The 22781-nt window shown below is 38.5% G+C and overlaps 3 protein-coding genes across 4 annotated transcripts; 2 read left to right on the forward strand and 1 right to left on the reverse strand.

Annotated features, from left to right (window-relative positions):
* Positions 1–550: 550 nt before the first annotated feature.
* Positions 551–9818, forward strand: exoc3l1 (exocyst complex component 3-like 1). Of its 2 annotated transcripts, XM_052119847.1 has the most exons (13): positions 551–836; positions 2626–2801; positions 2922–3141; positions 4699–5111; positions 5283–5572; positions 5657–5774; positions 5878–6003; positions 7362–7462; positions 7594–7710; positions 7851–8121; positions 8743–8898; positions 8995–9128; positions 9238–9818. In XM_052119847.1, exons 1-13 carry the CDS (start codon positions 797–799, stop codon positions 9422–9424), a joined length of 2349 nt encoding a protein of 782 aa, XP_051975807.1. In that variant the 5' UTR covers positions 551–796; the 3' UTR covers positions 9425–9818. The 2 variants fall into 2 exon arrangements, with proteins under 2 accessions (XP_051975807.1, XP_051975808.1); XM_052119848.1 differs by lacking the exon at positions 551–836 and having other exon boundaries at positions 2674–2801; positions 2926–3141.
* A 694-nt stretch (positions 9819–10512) lies between these two features.
* On the forward strand, positions 10513–18344 carry prmt7 (protein arginine methyltransferase 7). The gene is made up of 17 exons (XM_052119635.1): positions 10513–10721; positions 11007–11043; positions 12486–12635; positions 12741–12849; positions 12964–13076; positions 13782–14011; positions 14108–14288; positions 14621–14745; positions 14889–15024; positions 15127–15210; positions 15315–15362; positions 15446–15535; positions 17173–17334; positions 17410–17484; positions 17673–17833; positions 17915–18011; positions 18171–18344. Exons 1-17 carry the CDS (start codon positions 10627–10629, stop codon positions 18327–18329), a joined length of 2052 nt encoding a protein of 683 aa, XP_051975595.1. The 5' UTR covers positions 10513–10626; the 3' UTR covers positions 18330–18344.
* Positions 18345–18444: 100 nt separating this feature from the next.
* LOC127638213 (anamorsin-like) lies at positions 18445–22537 on the reverse strand. The gene is made up of 8 exons (XM_052119636.1): positions 22436–22537; positions 21780–21942; positions 20942–21085; positions 20770–20849; positions 20524–20689; positions 20227–20419; positions 19967–20048; positions 18445–19237 (listed from the first exon to the last, which is right to left on the reverse strand). The coding sequence occupies exons 2-8, from the start codon at positions 21934–21936 to the stop codon at positions 19127–19129; spliced, it is 933 nt and encodes a 310-aa protein (XP_051975596.1). The 5' UTR covers positions 21937–21942; positions 22436–22537; the 3' UTR covers positions 18445–19126.
* Between the last annotated feature and the right edge of the window lie 244 nt (positions 22538–22781).

The following is a 22781-nucleotide window of genomic DNA, read 5'->3' on the forward strand; positions in this document are numbered from 1 at the left end:
TGACCACAGAATGCTATGACCAATCAGAATCAAGTACTTCAGAGAACCGTGTAATAATATAGTCTTTTTTGTATCAATATATTTTGTTTCTCATCAGAATCTATTTTCTAGCAGTGGATGGTGCATTTCATATATTAGTGAAGATTGTATCGACATGTGTTTGGTATGGAGACTAGTCTGGGGAGCCAGAGAGAGATGTAAACACAGACATGGGGTAAGTCACAGGCCACGACACTTACACAAACAAACACATTCATTAAGGGGCATCTGAGCTAAGATTCCTCTCATGTTTGCTCTACAACCCACAGCTGTGAACAATCACAAGAAAAGGTAAGAATATTCTAGAACAATAAAAATGATAACAATACGTCCATGACCATGTCAAAGGAAAACAAAATGATGTGGATTCATACAAAACCTCGGTCTGAGCACTTTAAAACATTCTCTAAAGCATATTGGATTATAACTACCTTAGACACAGAGAGGCACTGTTGTACAAGAAGCCCGCCCCCATGCTCAGTCACTGCTCACCATCTGGATCATTTAGAGGGAGGAGTGCCCGCATTCGCTCTGTCCCTCTTGCTCCCTTCCTCCCTTCCCTTCCTGCCGGCCTCTGAGCAGAGGATGTGTCTGGAAGTGTGAAAGAGGAAGGCTGGCGTTGAAGTGGGCATGTACCCTCTCTCTTCTTCCCCTTCTTCGCTCTCTCTGCTGATTGCTCTATCTGGCGACAGTAAGCAGGCCCTCTGGGCAGGGCAGTCTCTTAGTGGAACAGTGGATGGTTAAGCAACAAGCCTAAATGTCAGACGGAGACAAAATTGGCTGTGACAATCATGAAGGTACACATCCTTTCTTTTTACTGGCTGTATGCTTGCTATGTACTGATGCATTTAGAAAGTTGTTGTTTATAATGTTGAAAGATCTGTTTGAAAGAAAGAAAGATGATCATCAAGTCATAAAACAACATGAACATATAAAAGAGACGTCTTATTATTGCAATAGGCTTAATCAAAATGTACAATGTACCTAACATGCACAATATCCAAAGCCAAGTAGCTTTGACGTGAGTCAGTGTTGACAAACCTGGAAAGTTTAAATAAACCTGAACACAATGTAACATGGGGCTATATCCAAACCAGATACAGATGTATATACAGTATATAGCACAACAGAAGGGTTCTAAATATAAAAATCCCGTTCAAAATTTCTAAAAGTCCTTTTAAGGAATGTATAAAACTACCACAAGCTCCGATATTGTTAATCTATGGTTTAAACTTCTGTACATGCCACAAGTCATGTATAAATGCTGTTAAAGGACTACACAAGCCACATTCCCAATTCCAATAGGAATCTCTAGACTAAGACTGTTAAGCACGATGCTGTAATTTTTCACTGAGAGGGAAAAAACATGTACTTTCTGACCTGAAGCTGTTTCTCAGAAATATATTCTTACAAAATGTTTTAAGAGCTTGAGCATCCATGGGATTAACTCCTATAAAATTTAAATTCTGAAACTTTGACCTTGATTTAAACCCTGATTTAAGACTGATGTCAAACTCTGTTATTATGTAGTCTTGTGCTGGTTTAGATAATCTCAGTCTCATGTCCATAATAGCAAAATAATAAAAGATTTTCACTGTTAAGAGTAGGGTTAGGAATCATAGGAAATTGTACGATTCCGGTTCCAGTAACTATTCCAGTAATTCTTTTAGTAATTTGTTTTTTAATAATTATTTAGAAATGAGAAATGCAATTCTTATTGTATTTACTACCCTCTGCTGTCTTTTACCAAATAATGAGATCATTTCAGATTTGTACAGGGCAGATATAACAAATCAGAAATACATTTAATACAGTTCTTGATAAAGGTGTTTTTGCATACTTTTTAGAGACATATTTACAATCCAATAATAGATCCTTACTCTATTTTAAATAAAGAAATGTAAACAACACAAAATGTGATGACATATTTCATTAATTCATTTATTCTATAAAATTCCACTTATTACAACAAAACTTGTGGATCTTTAATTATAAATTGTCATATGAACAACCAGTCAGTAACTGCACTGCTTGATTTAATAGAAACAAATTATTCATCATTAAATAAACAGAAACAGTTCCAGAGACAATTTAGACTGTTTTGTAGTCTAAAGTTGTACTTCAGGCTTGTGAGACTTCAACAGATCTTATTTATAAGCTGGCTCAAGACTTGTTTAATTGGGAATTAAATACACTGATAGAACTCTGTAGAGTCAGTAGAGAGCTGCGCTGCTGCAGAGATGTGTTGCTGGAAACACTGTCAGAGTATTTGAGGATGGTTTTCCAGCCACAGCGGCAGAAAATTGCATGCTGGAGTTAATGGATCCGAAAGTCATGAAGATCATATGATTCCGCAATTTTTTAAAGAACGGAACTGGTTCTGAACAAGAACCGGTTCTCGGTTCCCAACCCAAGTTAAGAGTCATTTACTGTTCAAGTCAGGAAAGACTCTCAAAGCGTGCACTCTCGTGGTACACACAGTAGCAATAATGTAGCATTGCATCTGAACAAGTTTTCTCTGCTGTGTTTGTCACCCTTTTGGCTTAGTAGCATATGGCAGATAAATTTTTTCCTATTTTGTGACAGATGCCCTTGTCCCAGTGGAGGTGTGGCCAGAGCTGGAGAGAGCCGAGTGTTTGGCTCGCGGTGCTGCACTGAAATGGGCCTCAGGTGTCTTTTGCCGTCCAGAGCATCTGGAGAAACTTGGACAATATAGGAAAAGGGAGAGTCAACGTACCACTTCTATTCAATCCAGATTAAAGGTAAGAGTAAGAAGCGATAATAATTTAATCATAAAAACAAAGCAACAATTTTTTGTACGTTTGTATCTGCAGCAGCTGCAAGAAAAGTTACCTGCTCACTCTTACTTTTCTTATTTGAAGTCAGTTGTACAGTCCTATTTGGAAGGTGTTGATTGGGGTCTGGGTCAATTGCGAGAGGCACGCGCTGAGCTGAGAGAAGTGTCTTGTGACTTGCACAAGGCAAGATTGGAGACCAGTAAAAATTCTGATGAGATAACTACACTGGAGACACTTCGGGAGGTGTCTCTCAATCATCGCCAGCTTCTTGCTGCAGTTAGTAACTTGCCCCGCCTCTACAAAGGTTAGTGATTCTCCTTTCTTGAAGCAACATGGCATTTTTAGTGCCCTAAATGTCCTTCAAAATTTTGCATCCCCTTTATTAAAGGGTTAGTTCACCCAAAAATGAAAATCCTCTCATGATTTACTTACCTTTAAGCCATCCCAGATGTGTATGACATTCCTTCTTCAGCAGAACCTCAGCACATCTCAGCTCTTTTTGTCCATACAATGGAAGTATACAGGTGCTATTAGTCTGCTGGCTGGATTTGACAGTCCAAAAGGTAATCCACATGGCTTCAGTCGATTAATTAATGTCTTCTGAAGCAAATCGATAGGTTGGTGTAAGAAACAAATAGATATTTAAAACGTTTTTAACTTTAAATCCTTGCTTCCGATTGCTGTTTGAAATTACCTAACTCTTGCGTTACGTTCGTTCCTCTGTTGTATACCAACACGTTCACGCTTGCACGCTTGTGCAAGAGCCCAGCGCATCAATCTACAGACACTAAAAGTGCCCTCTGGCATCAGTTTTACGATGCATCCGGCAAGTGCGTTTTCTTCAACGAGAAATCTTTGATGTCAACTAACTGATGTGATGGGCATTCAAATTTTTGTATTGTTTAATTATACTTTGGGGTACAATTTTGTTATCGTGACATGTTGGGGGTATGATTTTCATTTCTTTTGAAATCAGCTACATTTATTCACAGTGGTTAATATTTAATCTGTCTCTACACATCCTGCACTGCTGAAGTGACCCGTTTCGTTCCGGGTGTATTTCGAGCCTTACAAGCATGTTTTGTGAAGAACAAACCTAAATGTAAATTTTTAGTCACCGATCCCGGTTCACCATAACACATTAAAAATGTTCTGCCTCAAGTGTAATGACACAGGTTTGTTGCCAGACTCAACGATTATGCCATCGTCTCTCGCATGTCGTGACCGATTGTCACAAGCTCAAGTATTTACCATTGGCTCTTGCGTGTCTTGTTACCGATTACAACGACCTCAAGTTTGGTTGTACATGTTTAATGGCACCTTTGGCATCATCATGCAGATGCTGACTGCTTCTGCACAAGCGTCAAAATTGGATGCTTAGGGAATGAGAATGGGTTGTGTATGCAAAGCGCGTGCTTTGACTTCTCACGTGAACGCACTATTGCACTTATGTCACTGATGTGTCAGCTGCTAGCAGGAAGCATTTTGTTTAAAGTTAATAAAGTTTTAATTATTTTTTACACAAACATACTGATTTGCTTCAGAAGACATAAACTGATCGACTGGAGTCATGTGGATTACTTTTATGCTGCCAAAATGTACCTTTCGGACCGTCAAATAGCTAGCAGACTGATGGCACCTCTATGCTTCCATAGTATGGGTGAATAGAAATAAGATGTATTTATAACAGTCTTTACTTCAGTTCTGCTGAAGAAGGAAAGTCATACACATCTGGGATGGCTTAAAGGTAAGTAAATCATGAGAGGATTTTTCATTTTTTGGGTGAACTAACCTTTTAAAATGTGTTGGGTAAGTTTTAAATGCCTAAGTGTCTCACTTTATCCAACCTTATTTCTGTCAGTGCGGAGTATGGTGCTAGAGACAGAGAGGCTTGTGGAGTCTCGGAGACTACTAGAAGCTCATGCTCGACTAATGGAACTAGAGCGCTGGCAGGATGAGGTATTGCTACAGCTCCAGGGACCCAAGGGACCATCCGGGACAGGGCTAGCCTCTGAGGATGAGGAGCTGGTGCTGAATTATTTTTCAGGTGTTGGACGCTTGGTGGATGCCCTTGCCAAGGAGCTTTGGGCAGTAATCGGGAGTGGGCTTTCGCTCTCTCATCAGAACCCCACACCTTTTGTGTCAGCTGTGCGTATAGTGGAGCGTGAAGAAGCGCTAGATGAGTTCTTTTTGGAGGAGCGAAGGTCAGCATCCGGACACAACAGACCCATGCCCCCTGGAAGGCCACGCTGCTGGAGGAAACATTTCTTTGAGGTTTGATGATGAGGAGCACTAAACTTCCTATTGAGAGAAGTACAGGCAACAGCTTTGAAGCCACTCTCAAAATTTTTGTTCACAAGATTACACCATTTATATTACATTTGTAAAATGAATTTTGAATGTAAATTTACTTAATCTGTACCTGTTCCTCATACTTTTGGCCAGGTGTTGGAGGAGGCAGTGTCATCCCGTTTCCGTAGTGTGTCGTACTTGCACACTCGAGGACCAGGTCTTGCTAGTCACTTGTCTGCACTACAGCATGGCATTATGGGAGACCTCTCAACAGTGCGCAATCTTTTGGAACAGTGTGTTCCACCCCACTATCGAGTAACAAGAGCCTACCTGCGCTCCTGCCACCAGTTCTTGCAAACACATCTTGGGCTAGTTACCGGATGGGAGCTAGAAAGTGGCGAAATATTTGCTGTTCTTAACTGGGTTTTGCACATTTATAACAGGTAGGTAAAGCAAGTGTGTCATTTTATTAGAATTTTGGCTATTGGTAATCCTAATGGCCTGCATATGAGAACATGTTCTTTAAGCTCAGAGATGATGGGTGATCCAGACCTTGTACCTGAGCTACACATTGAGGACCTGGGACCCCTGATATCTCTGGAAGGTATAGAGCAGCTGCAGAATAAATATGTCCAAAAAGTTCGGGTAAGACCTGGGTGGTGTATTAGATTCTAAACTTTTAAAATCTACATTGTCCTGTCCTGTCTGGCCAGAAGTACTAGACAAGTGTGGCTGTTATTGTTTGTAGAAGAGTGTCTCAGAGTGGATGCACAAGGCTCTAGAGGTAGAGCTTACAGACTGGCAGAGGGACCAGGAACCAGACATTGACCATGAGGGCTGCTATCACACCAGCCTTCCAACCATCATCACTCAGGTACTTTAGCTATGGCTTGTGCTATAGTACCTAAAATGAGAATGATTGCCTTGCATTGATATGCTTTAGACCTTAGTCAGGGTAGACACTATATTTAATTCCCTCCCTTAAACGTTTTGCTGTCTATTGTTTAGGGCTGGGTATCGAGTTCGATACATTTTAGGCACCGACCGAATTGCCTCTTAACAATCGACTATCAAAAAATGTCTTGTCGCTCTGTACCAAATTTCGATACCTAAGGGGTTAATCTCGTCAACGTCAGTGATAAGCATGTAGCATGCTAGATGTGCCCAAATCTAAAAGTGCAGATGATTGGCTGCGTTTAGGCATCAAGGAAAAAACGGTTACGCCCAGAGACGCGTCTCACATCATGTGAGGCTGTAGTGTGTATGCATCCCAAACCCATAGATGTAAAAGATGAGGAAAATATCAAAAGTGTGGCTACATTTCACCAGGCTCGAAGCTAACAGCGCGCGATGCAATATTGGCCACTAGTTAATTGCTGCCAAGACCGGCAAAATGACAAATCTGATGAAGCACTTGACAGTGCACGGAATAAACTTGAGCAGAAAGTTTCTCTGTCTTCGACTGCAAGAAGACCGAGCAGGTGCAGTCATCCTCTCAGCATCCTCATGCCGCAGAGCTTCCTTGAATATGCCCAACACACAAGTCCTCCTCCAAAACTACTGATGAATGCAGCAGCGCTATGACTGGGACTCCGACAGGTAAGGTTAACGTTTTGCAAACAAACCAACAAACAAAATCGGCTAAGTTGTAGTGGTAAATGCTTGTGTACTTGTTAAATTAACGTTCCTGTGCAAGGTGACACAGTCCTATAAACTGGGACCTACGTAACGTTAGATATTGTTTGGATGTATGGCTATAGATAGCTAGCTAAATCGATGCTAAAATTGCTTTATGGTTGACAGTAACTGATCAAATATAACTCACATTAAACTAGATATCTTGTTAAACTCAGGGACTTATCATTGGGGTTTGCTGTATTAACAGTTTAGCTTCCTTGTTTTTTTTTTCCCTCTTCACATTAATGATATAGCCTCTGCCCCTGGCATGATCGAGACCAGAAGGCTCGAGTCTTTGAGTCTGTAAAAAAGTCAACAGACTGAAAAAATTAAACCAAAGTTTGTTTGAGGTAATGTTCATAATCGTGTTAAAGTAGATTTCCTAAAATTGGTATCGAAAAACGTATCGTTTATGAACCAGTATCGGAAACTAATTTTTTGGAACGATACCCAGACCTACAGTTGATTCAGGCACCCCTAAGTGGTGCAAACATTGCATATATGGTTTTTAAGCGCCTGCATATATATGAACTACTCTGGTGACTGGATTTATAGATGCTAGAAGAAAATGCACGGGTGGCCTTGATGATAAGTGAAGCTTTGCGGAACCAGACAATCCTTATGGGTCTTTACGAGATGGAGAACCTCCTCAGTCGGTGTGTACGATTTTTACTGACATGTACATGACATTTACAGATTATAATTACTGACATACCACTGTTGAAATGACTAGCATATCAAATGCAACATTATTGTACTTTCCTATACTCTCTCTACATCAAAACAGATTTCGAGGTGCCATGATAGAATTTGGGAAGGAGCATCACAGGAATCCAACCACAAACAGTAACAAGTTCTACCTCCATTATCTGCTGGCCTGCATCAGCAACTGCATCATCCTCAAGTGAGATGGTGTACAAGTATCTTTTTACAGTATGTTTGTGCTGTTTGTTTGGAAAAAGTGTGCATTTCCTTTAATGTTAAAGTGTCAGATGCTTGCTTGGAAGAAGTATATTTACATCTTTAATATAAATGTATATCTAGAACCTCTGCAGAATGTCTGCAGCAGCAGTTGTGCTCCTTTCCCTCAAACCGGTTTTCACGTGTTCCACCCGGGCCCCTGGCTGCCCTGGACCGTGCTGTGAGAAAAGCTTGTCATCTAGTAATGGACCACCTACTGTTTGAGTTGCAGCCCCATCTACAGGGGCTCCTGTGTCGTACCTGGCTGGTACAGGAAGATGCAACCACAAAATTGTGTGAGGTTCTGGAACGTCACTGTGAACTCTACAACAGGGTGCGCCAACCTTGTCGTCAGGTAAGTCTTTAATCATTTAGTATACTTAAGGGCTGACCGCACAGAACTTGATTTAACTGGTTTTTTTTTGTTTTTCTTTTTAATAGTTTAAGACGAGCATAGCTGACCATTGTGCCATGTCTCGTCTCGCCTCGAGCATGATCACAGCGGTCAAGTTAAAAAACACTTTTTGTACTTCTTCAAGAATGAGCAAAGTGATATCAATGATTTTGCAGGTTGATGTATGGAAAAACTGGTGCAACTGCACAAACTTGAGAGATTAGAAAGGGCGATGTTTCTTATGCAATTTAACCACAAATATACAAACTTGTTACTGAAAATTGCCTATAAACAATTTATCTCTTAGCCTAAGCTAAAGTTACTAATATATGTCATTTTATAATGTTTTGTGATGAAGTTAATGAAAAACTATGCTAGTAGTGCTCAGTGGTGTAAAAGAATCTGTAGCTGGGCACAGCCAATGGACTGTGAATGGAAGCAGTGGTATGCATAAATTCATAAAAAACAATGGTTTCAAATTTTAGGACTCTGTATGCCATCTGACTGACATGACTGGTGTGCGGCCCCCTCTAAAGGCAAGACTTGATATCATTACAAGTGTCATGTGACCTCTGTTTATAGAGACTGAAGGAGGAGTGTCAGAGGCTAATTGTTGTTGAGTATGTCCGCACATTAATGCAGAAGAGAATGGTCTGTCGAAATAATGATGAGCGATGCCAGTTGGCCCAGCGCCTGGCACAGGATGCCCAACAGCTAAGGGAACACTTTCAAAGCATGGTGAACAACATTTACAAATACATTAATCTATTTGGACATTTTCAATGCTTTAACAATGATACAAAAATTTTCAATGTGATGTTTTAACATTTTAAGGAGACTGATGGGACCATAGGTGAGGTGAATCCTACTGCTTTGATACTTGCACTAGCAGACTTAATCAATTTGAAAGACCCGAGCGTGCTAACACTGGAGATTTCTGAATTGGTAAACAAGTACCCTGATATCAGGTGAGATTTCAGACCAACCACACACAACACAACCTCAGATCCTAAAATAACTTGTAATTCAGCGACTAGTCTACATCTTGTTCACAACTTATAAAGTGTTTCTTTTCAGTGAGGAGCATGTCTCTGTGCTGTTGGATGTAAGAGGGGATGTCCCCAAAGATGTGCGGGGGTCTGTCTTAGATTTTCTGGAGCAGAGTGCCCCACCTTTACCACCAGGATACCGCCCAATCTTCTCAGAAATCCTTGTGCCCTCTTCCAGCATGCCATTCTGTCTGCCTAACGCAAAGTGTACTTGAGAAGCACTCAGAGAAGCAATGGATATTCATAATTAATTAATCACTAGTCTATAAGATTAGCCTTTTCATTGTCAGTGTTGTCATGTCTGACCAAATCCTTGTTATATTAGTAAATCATACTTTGCAAAAATATTTACATTTATGATATTTACAGAAAAATACTTCCCTCAAAAAAAAGTGCACAAATTATACAATGGTAGACCAAAGTACAATCTGCCTCATTTTACTTTTTACATATTTTTGGAGGGAAATGCAAATTGTTGTCCATTTTAGAATGTAAATATATTACTGTGGTATTATTACCAAACATAACGTTCCCAAAGATATTTTGCTGGATATAATCTATTGGTCTTTAAACTTGTATATTGTGGATCACTATGTATATTGTGGTTGACTATTGAACAATAAAGTAATGCATTTTAATACAAGTCATATTTTTGAAAGCCATAATTCATAAATTCACAGCAATAAGTGTGCCTTCATACCATGGTATTTTACTGTCTTTTTTATATATCATTTTAATATGTCATTCTTTAGACTAATACCTTGGAGTCCCATTTACATGTAAATACTAAGATAATCATTTAGTACCAGAGTAGTGAAACAATGCCAACAATGGTACAGTGTTGCTCCGTAGCTACCATAGTATTATTATTCGATACCATAAGTGTACCATGGTACTGCCACAGTGCTTTTGTAAGGTTAAAATTGGTTATGTAGAAGCTGTTAAGTGCTTTCAACAGTTTTTGCACTGCATGCAGATCTGTCTGCATTTATAAGAGCTCTTTACAATGTACTGCAAATTGTTAAACGGATCTAATAATACAGATTGAGAGCTAAATTATGTGCAACAAACAAAAAAACACTGCAAAAGTGCAAATTATTTCATCCCCTTCAAAGTAGTTTTCGTTACCAAAAATGAGGACATTAACCTACCTTGATTTAAAACCGTAACATTGGCATGGATATTATCTCTTTTGTGTAATAAAAACACATCCATTTTGTAAGTTGAATGTCGTTTTGGCAATATCTAGCTGTAGGGAGGGCGCTCTGGTGATGTCATCTTAAAGGCGTGTCTTAGCGGAAAAACATGGCCGCGACCAACGAGATCATGTTGGATTAATCTTTTTATGCATGAGTAACACATTTATAGACCAAAAAAACATCAATACATAGGTTTTTATATCCAAAGACAGAGTAAAATGAAGACATTTTGCGGTCGTGCAAATCCAACAACCGGAGCCCTGGACTGGGTGGAGGAGAGCGAGGAATATGATTATCATCAGGAGATTGCCAGGTGCGTAAATGAGTCACAGAATTACACGTTTGGTTAAAACGCATAAATGTTAAATAATTCTTGCGGAATTGTGCTGGCCCGATTTGATATGTGATTTATAAAAATAAAAAAATGGAATAGTTGTAAATTGTTGCACTTGATATTGACAGGTGGACATGTTGCTGACTGTGACAAATCTTCAGTTATACTGAATCTAATAGTAGATTGTCATGTGCTCTCTTGTCATGGGACAGAGGGTAAATTCATTTGACGTGTCCTGATAATTGTTTTGTTTGTGTCTGCCAGGTCTTGCTATGCAGATATGCTCCATGATAAAGACAGAGTGAGTTTTGTTGTTTACATTCCCACATCCTCTTGCTTATAAATGTGAAAACCGTTCATGTAGATAGGCTGATATTGGAAACCACAGATTACAGTTTTAACAACCCTTATCACAGTTCCCACAATCATGGAAAACCTGGAAATATCAGGACATTTTGTATTCCAAAAACTGTGAATATTTCCAAGCCTTGAAAAGTAATTAAGCCACAGGTAGTGAAACAATGAATTATGACAGTCACTCGACCTGCCACCTCCACGGGCAGGTCTCACTCGACCCGCCACAGGCAGCTCTCACTAGACCTACCACCGCCACAGGCAACTCAATAAAATAACTTAATAAAAGGAATTAATCAATAAACTGCCAAACCTTTTTCCATTCTGTGTATGTGTACAGTATAGACACCAGAATAACCAATCACAAACAATTGTGCTGATAAAGATGAAGTGCACGTGTCTGTCCGCTGTTTTCCTTGAAGTAGCAGTAACCTCAGCTTATTATGATCTTATTAAAGAAAAAAACTGGCATAGAACCCATAGATAACTTCATTTTCTGTGCTCTATGTCAGGCACGTTTTAATTACCACAGAAGCACACAAAATCTTAATTATCACCAAAATGCAGAGTGAGATGTTTTTGTTTGCAAGCACCTTTCTTGAAGAGTTAAAAACGCCACACGATGCTGGCATTGACGCCCTGGCGCAAATTATGAATGCCGCTTCACGATTGCTGCAACAAAGTTTGTAGACACGGTCTACTGGCAAATTAATATTGTGGTGGTTGAGAGTTTAAGAAATGTAAAGCCCGTTGCAAGGAATATGCAACCTACTTGTGGGGACTCGTTTTTTCAAACTCCCACTAAAGACTCTGGGAATCGTTTAATGTTTCTTTAAATTGAATTTATTGAATAGGTGCTATTTTAGTGCATTGTCTCTATATTGTAGAAGGCTTTGTTTGGAAAAATTTTGGAAAGCATTATATTGCTACATATTGTTTTGTTTTCTTTCCTAATATGGAAATAAATGAATTTGACAAGAAATATATATATATATATATATATATATATATATATATATATATATATATATATATATATATATATATATATCACAATAGCGCCCTCAACTGACAAACATTATGAATCATAGCCTCAATGATCCACTTCAAATGAGAATGAGCAAAATTATTGGCAGGTCAATGTCCGCGGTCCACATACACTTTTTTTGTTTGCCGTTTATAAAGTCTACAGCTGTCACATAGATCGATGACATATCTCTTAGGACACTTATTTCATTAATATCTTTATGGGAGTTGGACAATTTTTTGCATTCTTTTCTATGAAAAAAAATCACTTGTACCTTTAAATATAAATATTTTGAATATAAAAATGTTAAAACTTGCACTAATGTCATTTAATAATGTATTTTGCTACATTTTGATCTTTAGAATGAGAAGTACTATAAGGGCATTCGAGCAGCAGTGAGCAGAGTGAAGGCACGTGGAGAACGAGTGGTGGTTCTGGATATTGGAACAGGGACTGGTCTGCTCTCCATGATGGCGGTGACTGCTGGAGCTGACTACTGCTACGCCATAGAGGTACCCAATAAAACACTTTCATGTGGCGAATAGTGATTAATAATTATGATATTTGGCATTTGAAGACAAATATTTGAAAACAACATAAATCTATGCTATGCATAGGTGTTTAAACCCATGGCACAGGCTGCTGCTTGCATCGTTCAGAGAAATGGCTTCTCAGACAAAATCAAGATCATCAACAAACATTCCACTGAGGTTACAGTCGGACCAGGTTAGACAACAACCAAGTATATGTGCTTGTTATACCAGTAGGCCTGACAGGTTCAGCATCTACTCTGTGTAAAACAGTTGTAATTGTAAGAATTAAATTGCATTGTATCTGCAGATGGAGACATGCAAGAGCGAGCGAATGTTCTTGTCACAGAGCTGTTTGATACTGAGCTGATTGGCGAAGGAGCGTTGCCCAGCTATGAGCATGCACACATTAATCTTGTCCAGGTAACTACAGTTCAAAATTTCAGTGTGCCTTAAAGGAGCAACACACCCAAAAATGCAAATTCATTCATTATATACTCGCCCTCATCTTGTTTGTTGTGATTGTAACATGATCACTTTCTTCCACTGTACAATTCAGTCGGCTCCGATGTGATTCACAACATTACAAACTTTTATTTAAAGAAAAGTGCCCACTTTATATTAGGTGTTTTTAAAGGTGTATGTCACCCAAAAAGGCCATCCCATATGTGCGTGACATGCTTTCCTCTGCTAAACACAAAGATTTTTAGATGAATATCTATTCGATACAATAGGTCCATACAATGCAAGTGAATGGTGGCTAGAACTTTGAAGGTCCAAAAAGCACATAAAGGCAGTTATAAAAGTAATCAATATTACTCCAGTGGTTTAATCCATTTCTTCAGAAGCAACATGATAGGTGTGGGTGAGAAACGGCCACATTTAAGTCCTTTTTACTAGAAATCCCTACTTTCACTTCCACATGTTTTTGATGTGCATATTGCCACCTACTGGGCATATTTTAAAGTTTAACGCTTTTCAGTTAATGACTTAAATTTCAGGCTGTATAAAAAAATAATACAGGTGACTCTCAAATGATATGAGAGTGACTAAATGGTAGCAGGATTTTAATTTTTGGTGCACTATCCCTTTAACCTCAAGTGTTTAAAGCTATTCTAATTGATGCAGGTAGGCTGTGAGGCTGTGCCACATCGTGCCACAGTCTATGCCCAGCTGGTGGAGTCTGATATGCTGTGGAAATGGTCACAGATTCAGCCTATCGAGGTGGATGGGCACAAACTGCTGCCCCCTCCTGCTGTACTAGAGTGTGCAGGAGCGGCCTCTGTTTGTGATATCCAGCTCAGTCAAGTGTCGCCACAATCTTTCACTCCCCTCGGGCCCATCTGCACCATGTTCCGGTACAAGTTTTTTTTATATAGATTAGCTCTTTAAATGTGGATTTTTTTCCTTCTATTTGACCTACCACAACTAACAATGTTTTTCCTCTACTTTAGTGTTGACTTCAGTAAGCCAGTCAGCAGTGCTGCTCAGTCATACAAAGCACAATTCAAGGCCCAGACTAGCGGGAGGGCACATGTGGTCTTAACCTGGTGGGATATCGACATGGACCCTGATGGAAACATTGTGTGCACAATGGCCCCGAGTTGGACCTACCCAGAACCTAATTCTTACCCTGTTAAGTATTGGGCCTTTGCCAATCCATCCTAATATGAAAATGTAATACTGTATATAAATGTGACTGTCACTGTATACAAGTGTATACACTGTATACAAGTGATTGGAGTGGTGGTGGCGTAGTGGCTAAAGCACAGGGCTGTTAATCAGAAGGTCACAGGTTCTAACCCCACGGCCACCACCATTGTGTCCTTGAGCAAGGCACTTAACTCCAGTTTGCTCCGGGGGGGATTGTCCCTGTAATAAGTGCACTGTAAGTCGCTTTTGATAAAAGCGTCTGCCAAATGCATAAATGTAAATGAAATGATTACTTACTGTTGTGTGCTGTGCAGTGGAGAGATCACTGGATGCAGAGCGTCTATTTCCTCCCTGCAGAGAAGAACGTGTCTGAGGGAGAAGAGCTCAGTTTAACAGTCTCCCATGATGACTACAGCCTCTGGTACAGCCTTTCACACAGGTAAGGGTGCATTTGATTGCAATTTGTTGTTTAAACATATAAATAAATAACTGTATAGACTTGAAATCAATAAAACAAATATAGGAAGACAGTTTTGCATTTTGAAGGTCTGTTTAACTGCTTTTGTGATCGGTTGGATTTAGTCAACACTGTGATGTTGGAGTGACACCTTTTCGACCGTGCTGTACCTGTCAGGCCCATCTGGTCTGGACGAGGCCTCGCTTTGGGGAACTGAATGATGAGCAGAGGACTGAGAGTTATGTGAATGCACTACGCAGTGTGAGTTGGACTTTTATAATCTCTGTTGATGGAAATATTAACTTGAAGTGCTGCTTTCTGATGACTGATCATATTTAAATAGGTTTTAATGTATCCTTACAGATTCTGAAACCAGACAGTGTGTGTTTATCAGTCAGTGATGGCAGCCTGTTACCCATCTTTGCTCATCTGCTTGGAGCTGGGAAGGTAAGCGTTACCATCTTTTTTTATGTCACTCAATAAAAAACAAAAAAAAACTGCTTGGGTCACAAGATTCACATATTTACATTATAATCATTCTTTCTCTCTAGGTGTTTAGCTTGGAAAATTCTGGAATGGCAAAACAAGTGATTAAACAGGTGAAATTTTAATGGTAACATGGCTGAAATGTGTTCCTACTTGAAGTTCACTCCTTAAGATACATTTTTACTGTCATTCACAGGTTCTACAAGCAAATTCATTGAAACATGGAGTACAGCTATTGGGAATCCGGTCCGAGCAGCTCACATTAGATGATTTGGAGGGAAATCAGGTACAAACTAAACCGAATCTATGCATCTATGCTGTCAATCATTTCATATTTTAATTAAATTCTTTGCATGATGTGCTGAATAATTAATTGAATTAAAGTTTAATTTATTAATGTTTTGTATGTCGAGTATGGCTTACACTGACACCTAGTGGTGTGGGTGCTGCATTATTCAAACATGGTAATTTTCAGTGACTAATGCCATTGTAGAAATTCACTATGCACCAGGGCTGGACTGGTAATCTGGCACACTGGGAATTTACCCGGTGGTTTGAACAGAGTGGGCCGAATTTCAAAATAACTATTCTTTAAAAGTTAAACTTTTTAAATTAGAAAATAAATTACTGAGTGCACCTTTAATCACATGTATCAATAATGCATAATTTAAATAATTATATAGTATAAGAATTCTGATAATTCAAATCAATAATTATTTTAGCAGATGACTAAAGCACTGATAAGACAATACAAAAAGTGGCCTTAGAGTATTTTTTCATTTCCATATAATTGAACAGAAGCCTATTATTCACCTATTATTCATCTACTCCCGACAGCAAGGGTGCGTTCCATCTGCTCTATTTAAATTTGTACCCATGCATCAGACGGAAGCTTTTGGTGTGTCTCACATGGGTTGCATTGCAGTTCAGCATCTCATGCCATAAATTCCGTGTTTTAGGATGCTGTGCTAAGAAAACCCTCGTCCCAAGATCCCTAAAGTCTTGGTCCAGCTGCCTTTCAATGCAAAAGCGTGTCATCTGTGAAAAGTAGAGTAGACAAAACCTTTATATCTGCATTTAGCTTAGGCAGATTTCCTGTGCGTTTGCTTGTGTAATAAATCTAATGTTTATATATATCATAGATGACCAGAACAAAATATTCAGTCCTGAAGGACAAGCATGCTAAACAAATCATCTGAAAAATGAATATTAGATATTAGACTGAATGTCTATGAATGAGCACATCTCTGAGGGCTCAAATGCCTTAGAGCACCACCTACATTTCAGATCTGCATATTGTGATGTAAGGTGAAATTATTTTTCCTTGTATTTGCTGCCATTGAGTGGAATTAAATAAGACTTTTTAAATGGAGATGGGTTGAACAGAACCAGAATTGCATGTTTACAAAGTTCAAATAAAATAATACTTTATCTTCACCATAAGACTGTAAACATATACTATATTATTTATGAATAAATGTAATCTTTTTGAATTATTATTTGGGGGGGTTTTCTAAAAAAAATTGACAATTTGTTTTGCAATCAGTCTATAGTGTGTGAATGGTGAATTTAAATCTGATTGTGAAAATTGCAGGCGGCAGTCAAAAAATGCACCATTTAAGGGGTTAAAGAAAAAGTTCACCTAAAAATTATTATCATTTACTCATCCTTATGCCATCCCAGATGGCCTTCTTTCTTCTGCTGAACACAAATTAAGTGAATCGGGTCCAAAAAGCAGCATAAAAGTAATCCATCAGTGGTTAAATCCATGTCTTTAGAAGCAATATGACAGGTGTGGGTGAGAAACATACATTAAGTCCTTTTTTAATTTTTAGAATCTAAATGTATGTATTTTTAAAAATCGCATATGTGAATATTTAAAGTGTCTTATATGACTTTAAGCATTGTTCCAACCCCCTTCAGATATCTGTTTTGATGGGAGAGCCGTATTTCAGCACCAGCCTGTTGCCCTGGCACTCTCTGTTCTTCTGGTACTGCCGCACCGCTGTGGCCCGGCTGCTCCAGCCCAATGCCACCATCCTGCCCCGTGCTGCCACCCTTTACATAGTTGCTGTTGAATTCAGAGTAAGTGACTCTTTGCTGACATGTTGGATTCTGTGACATACCCACTGTATGTAATTATGCACTTTTAACTCTCAGGATCTGTGGAGAATCAGAGTTCCATGCGGTACTTGTGAGGGCTTTGATGTCAGTCCCATGGACGAGATGATTCAGGTATGAAATGTTCTGCTTAGACTTGTACTCCTTGATGGTTTTTGGCCTGATTTGATTATGGAGAATTAAGGGATGAACTTTGAAGTCATTCATTTTCGTTAATTACTATTTTGCTTTCGGTGAGATTTTAATGCAAGTGAAAATCCGTACTGATACCATTTGATGCAAACTTAAATGCCCCCACACAGCGATCTCTGGATTTCCGTGAATCTTGGGAGGCAGAGCCACACCCACTGTGGGAGTACCCTTGTTGTGCCCTGACCAAACCACACCCAGTCATGTCATTCGATTTTACACAATGTGTTCCTGAGCAACCAATCAGCAGCCAAGGAACTGTGCCACTCACAGGGTAAAATCAGAACAGATAATAATATACACAAAGCAATGGTTTATCTTGATGGTTAATTTCATTTATATGGTGACATTGTAGGAGAGGACGTTGTCATGCCGTTGCTCTCTGGATGGAGTATCAGCTGACAGAGGACATCACCGTAAGCATGGGCCTAACAAAACCAATTGACGAAAAGGTATAATCTTCTATGATAGATTTGCATACTAAATCAACAAATCAGATCACCATTCACTGAAATGTCATGCATCTTCCACAATAACACTGAAAACTGATATTCAAACGAGGGTAATACAGTGAATAAATCGTAACCTATGCATCTGTCTTTTTTAAACAGGGAGCTTGTGAATGGAACCCACATCGAAAACAAGGAGTGTTCTTCTTTGGATCTACTAATGAAACTTCTGGAGATGGAAGGGAAGATCTCTCCTACAACTTAACCTTTGAACCTCATACTGGTGACATTAGAATGGACTTCTCTGTTGCAGCACCTTGACCAATGGCCATTATGGTCAGAATCAAAATGAACTACTAAGTCATCAGTTTAAATTTTGTTTCCATAATGATGTTTATCCAAATAATTTTTTACATGAGTTTATAGTTATTTTATCCTCCACATAATATTCAGATTCACAGTTAATATGCTTCAATAACTTATGTAAACAATCTGTGAGGCATTGAGATGAATAGCCAGATGTTATTACTTAAAACTGTGTGCTTAGATACATTTTATTTGCGTAGTATATGAAAATATCAAATTGTGTGAAACTACACAAGTTCCATCAAGCTGCTTTAAATAGTAATAAACATGAAATATTGCCATATGAAAGGAGAGACAAAGTCCATGTATTGTTTTAAGATTTTAACAGCTTTTTTTCTTTAGCTCAAAATAAATCAACATATTATACAGATGGCAAAATACACAGAGCTACTTAAAAAATATACACAAAGTGACGATTCCTGGCTTCTAAATAAAGATGAGGGATGGATCGATACATGATTAGAGATTTATTTAGATTGAGTATGAATTTGAGTGAAGTGCTGTTCAGTTGCTCTCTGGATACTTAAAACTCTTGGACAGATTAAAAATATAACAATCTGATGGAATGAGACACTTCCAACTGAACTGTGCACAAAAGTTTTCTATTGTGTCTTGTAATAACTGTGGGTATCATGATTTCTTTCATTATTTAGACATAATAACAACTTTCAGAGCTGTCTCTGTTGATTACAGAGATGGAAAGGTAATCCGGAGCCCAGAGTGAACGGAATGAAATTATATCTCATGAGTACCTATGCATCAGCTATGTCAGTGTTGGCCAGCAAAACCTTTTCTCCAGGTTTGAAGGCAGGCATACCGAAATACGGACAACTGGCGCATCGGAAGGCATCACCCAGATAACACTAAACACCAAGAAATATAATAAAATGTGTTAGGTCATGGTACCGTGGGTAATTTTACAAACTGAAAGGGTGTTTGAAACAGCATACTACCATATTTCTCCTATTGCTGCAGTACATAGCATGTATATGGTGCACAGTGTGCCGATTGTCTGTATGGACATTGCATAACAGAGCACACTGCACATAATACTATATCCCACAATGTAATCCACTTGTCCTTCCATTTCCAGTGTGATAGATGATCCGGAAGTAATTAAATTCTGCTTGACTCATTATATAGCATACTACTGTTTGAAATGTTCATCGTGAAATAATGCCTACTCTTTCACTTAAAAAAAAAAAAAGTAGGTAATAGAGGTAGACCGATATATCGGTTTTACCGATTGTGTGTTTCAGGCTTGTTTATACTGAAGTCCAGCGTTTTGCACCAAATCTTTTTTCTGGTTATTACTGGGATTTTGGTTGAACAAATATATGCATCTGGGATTTTATTAATTTTGGACTTTGTCTTTGCCTGCCTTTTTACATTATATAAATCGATTTTTTTAAAAACTATCGGCCGGTTAATCCGTTATCGGTTGACCTCTAGTAGCTACTATACATTTTATACTACAGTTTCAGTAAGCTAGTATTCCATTCTAAACAAAGCAGTTATGATATATTAAATTTCAGCAAAAGATAATGATATAGATTTTACTATATTTTAACAGATTTGATAGAAATACTTACACTTCCACAGGCTGATTTAGGCAGGCTGGCTTTCTGAGTGGTTTTAGTTTCCTGTTCCAATTCCTCAGCAAGACCACATGTGCTAAAAATAGACAACAATCATGTTAATCAACAAAAGCTTTGTTGATCTCGGAGGGGAGGTTTGTGTAAACAATGTGTTATTAATAGTTAGTTACACCAACTAGAAAAATAAAGAGTTAAAAATCACAGCAAAACATGTTGCTTGGGAAGACTTATGTGTCTCAATTTCAAGTAATCACCAATTCTTGCAGGCCTTTTTTTTCTTTTTTGAATCATCTCCACAGGGCGCCTTGAGCGAGGATGGGTCAGGCTTCTTCAGATCATCAGCATCCAGAAGTGCATCGGAGTCTACCAAATCCACATCATCGTCATCTATATCATTGGCTGAGAGTGTCCACATTTTAGCAGTAGTCGGATCAAGGGGGGGTTTCTCTGTAGAAAAAGAGGGGTAAAATTTGGATCGATCTTGTGTTTTTGTATCAATTAACATCCTATATGCCACGTTAAATGTTTAGAAACAAAAAAAAACTACAGACCTGTTGTGGTTTTCTTGCCAAAGGAGAGTTTTAGCTGGGTAGAGGAGCCAACCTCAAAGTTGGGTTTAGATGCAGACATACGCACCCTTGAAAGTGTGTTTCCAGAGAACTGATTGCGCTCCTTTAGAGATGCAGTTGCTTCTGGGCTCAAGGGCTCTGTCTTGACCTGTCAAAATTTTAAAAAAGTTAGACTTAACATGCATTCGAGATGCAGACTTTATTTCAATCTGGTTTATTAATACTGACCTCTGAAACCGACACTAAACCAGAAAGTTTCAGAGCTGACATCAGCTTCCCAGCAGTTCTAACACCATTCTCCTCAGATCCTAAAATGAAATATTGCAAATCAAAGCATCAGCAAATAAGGTCTAAGCTTTTCTCTTGTATCATCATACAGACAGACAGGATTCCATCTCACCAATCACTGGCTCTTCTAGCACAAGTTTCCCACCAGGTTTCATCACTCTGGCGATCTCTGCCAGTATTTCGGAGCTGTGGATGGGTGAGCTGTCAGTCATAAGGCCTGAGAGAACCCAGTCGTAACCTGAAGCTGGTTGAGAAGCTGAAAAATACAGTAGCTTTAAAGTGATTGTTCACCTAAAAATGAAAATTCTCTCTTAATTCTTCTGCAGAACACAAAGATTTTTAGGACAATATTTCAGCTCTGTAGGTCAATACAATGCAAATGAATGTTGCCCAAAAATTTGAAGCTCCAAAAATATGCATGAAACTAATCTATGTGACTCCAGTTGTTTAATATAGGTCTTCTGAAGCAAAGCAATCACTTTGGGTGAGAAACAGATCAATATTTCAATCCTTTTTTTTTTTTTATTATTATAAATATCCAATTTCACAATGTGAAAGTGAGAGTGGACCTTAACAGTAAAAAACGGCTAATATATTTATTCTTACCCACACTAATATATATATATATAGCTCCTAAAGATCATATGGATAACTTTTATGCTGAATTGATGTGCTTTCTGGAGCTTCAAAGTTCTGGCCACCATTCATTAGCATTGTATGGACCTACAGAGCTTAAATATTCTTCTAAAAGTCTTCCTTTGTGTTTAGCAGAGAAAAAAATTATGAGAACATTTTAAGTAAATTATGAGAACATTTTAATTTTTTGGGTGAACTATACCTTTAACATTAACAATCAAACATTGTGAATAATGACATTTTATAACTGAACTAGTAATAAAATGTGCACCAAAAATAAATATATAAATAAACTTGCATGCCTCTGTACTCACTAAGTTGTAGTCTCTCCATGTTTTCCAAAGACACCAGACTCTGATTGCCAACAAGCTTGCCGATACGCTCAGCAAACTCCTTCAATGCTGTGGAAGAGGATGGCTGGGTCCAGACCAGCAGAACTCGGTCTCCTTCCTTCAGTCCAAGATCTGCCATCACCTTCTATATGTAAAAAGAAGTTGGACTCCCTTAACTGACTAGTACCTTATCAGAAGTCTCAGATGCATGTGTATGGTCTCATCTCCTTTATTTTATAAATTGCACACTACTTCCAAAAGACAATAATGTGTGTGTGTGTGTGTGTGTGTGTGTGTGTGTGTGTGTGTGTGTGTGTGTGTGTGTGTGAACTGATAAAATGCACACTAAATCCACTGAAGGTGCAACAACATCTTTGGTAGTTGTTTTTTGTTTTGTTAAAAGACCCATCGAAGGCCATGTATAGCACAATCTGCCGCATCATGATGACAAATCGATAATTACAACACAATGTAGCCAAACGCCACTATTTGGAAAGAGACAGCGAGATATAAATTACCATTTGACGAAAGAGCATAAACACGTGTGATTAAGCTCCAAAAATAAATGACATTAAAACAAAACAATAATAAAAATATATATACATATTTTTTTTAGAAAATATTTATATCTGTCCAACCTGTTTATCGGGTCTCTAAAATGCCAATGCTGGTTTCTTCGCACCGATCACTATAGTCGCAGCTGTAATGCCGCAGGTTGTTGTTAGCAGTGTCGCAGTGAAATGATGTCACTTGATTTTGAAATCAAATAAGCAAGTAGAATGGAAGCTAACGTACACAGTTATAAAAGTGGGCGGTGATTAGAGTCCCAAAAGTGGGTTCTGATTGGTCACGTTCAGTAGGGCTGAAAAATAATTATACTATTTTAACATTTCAAAACAATTACGTTTAAAGTTTCTCAATAACATCAATAACATCCAGGTGTAAATTACTGTCCAGATTGCTGCCAAAAATATTACAAATGTC

This window comes from Xyrauchen texanus, chromosome 46 (assembly GCF_025860055.1).
Source record: "Xyrauchen texanus isolate HMW12.3.18 chromosome 46, RBS_HiC_50CHRs, whole genome shotgun sequence".
NCBI lineage: Eukaryota > Metazoa > Chordata > Actinopteri > Cypriniformes > Catostomidae > Xyrauchen > Xyrauchen texanus.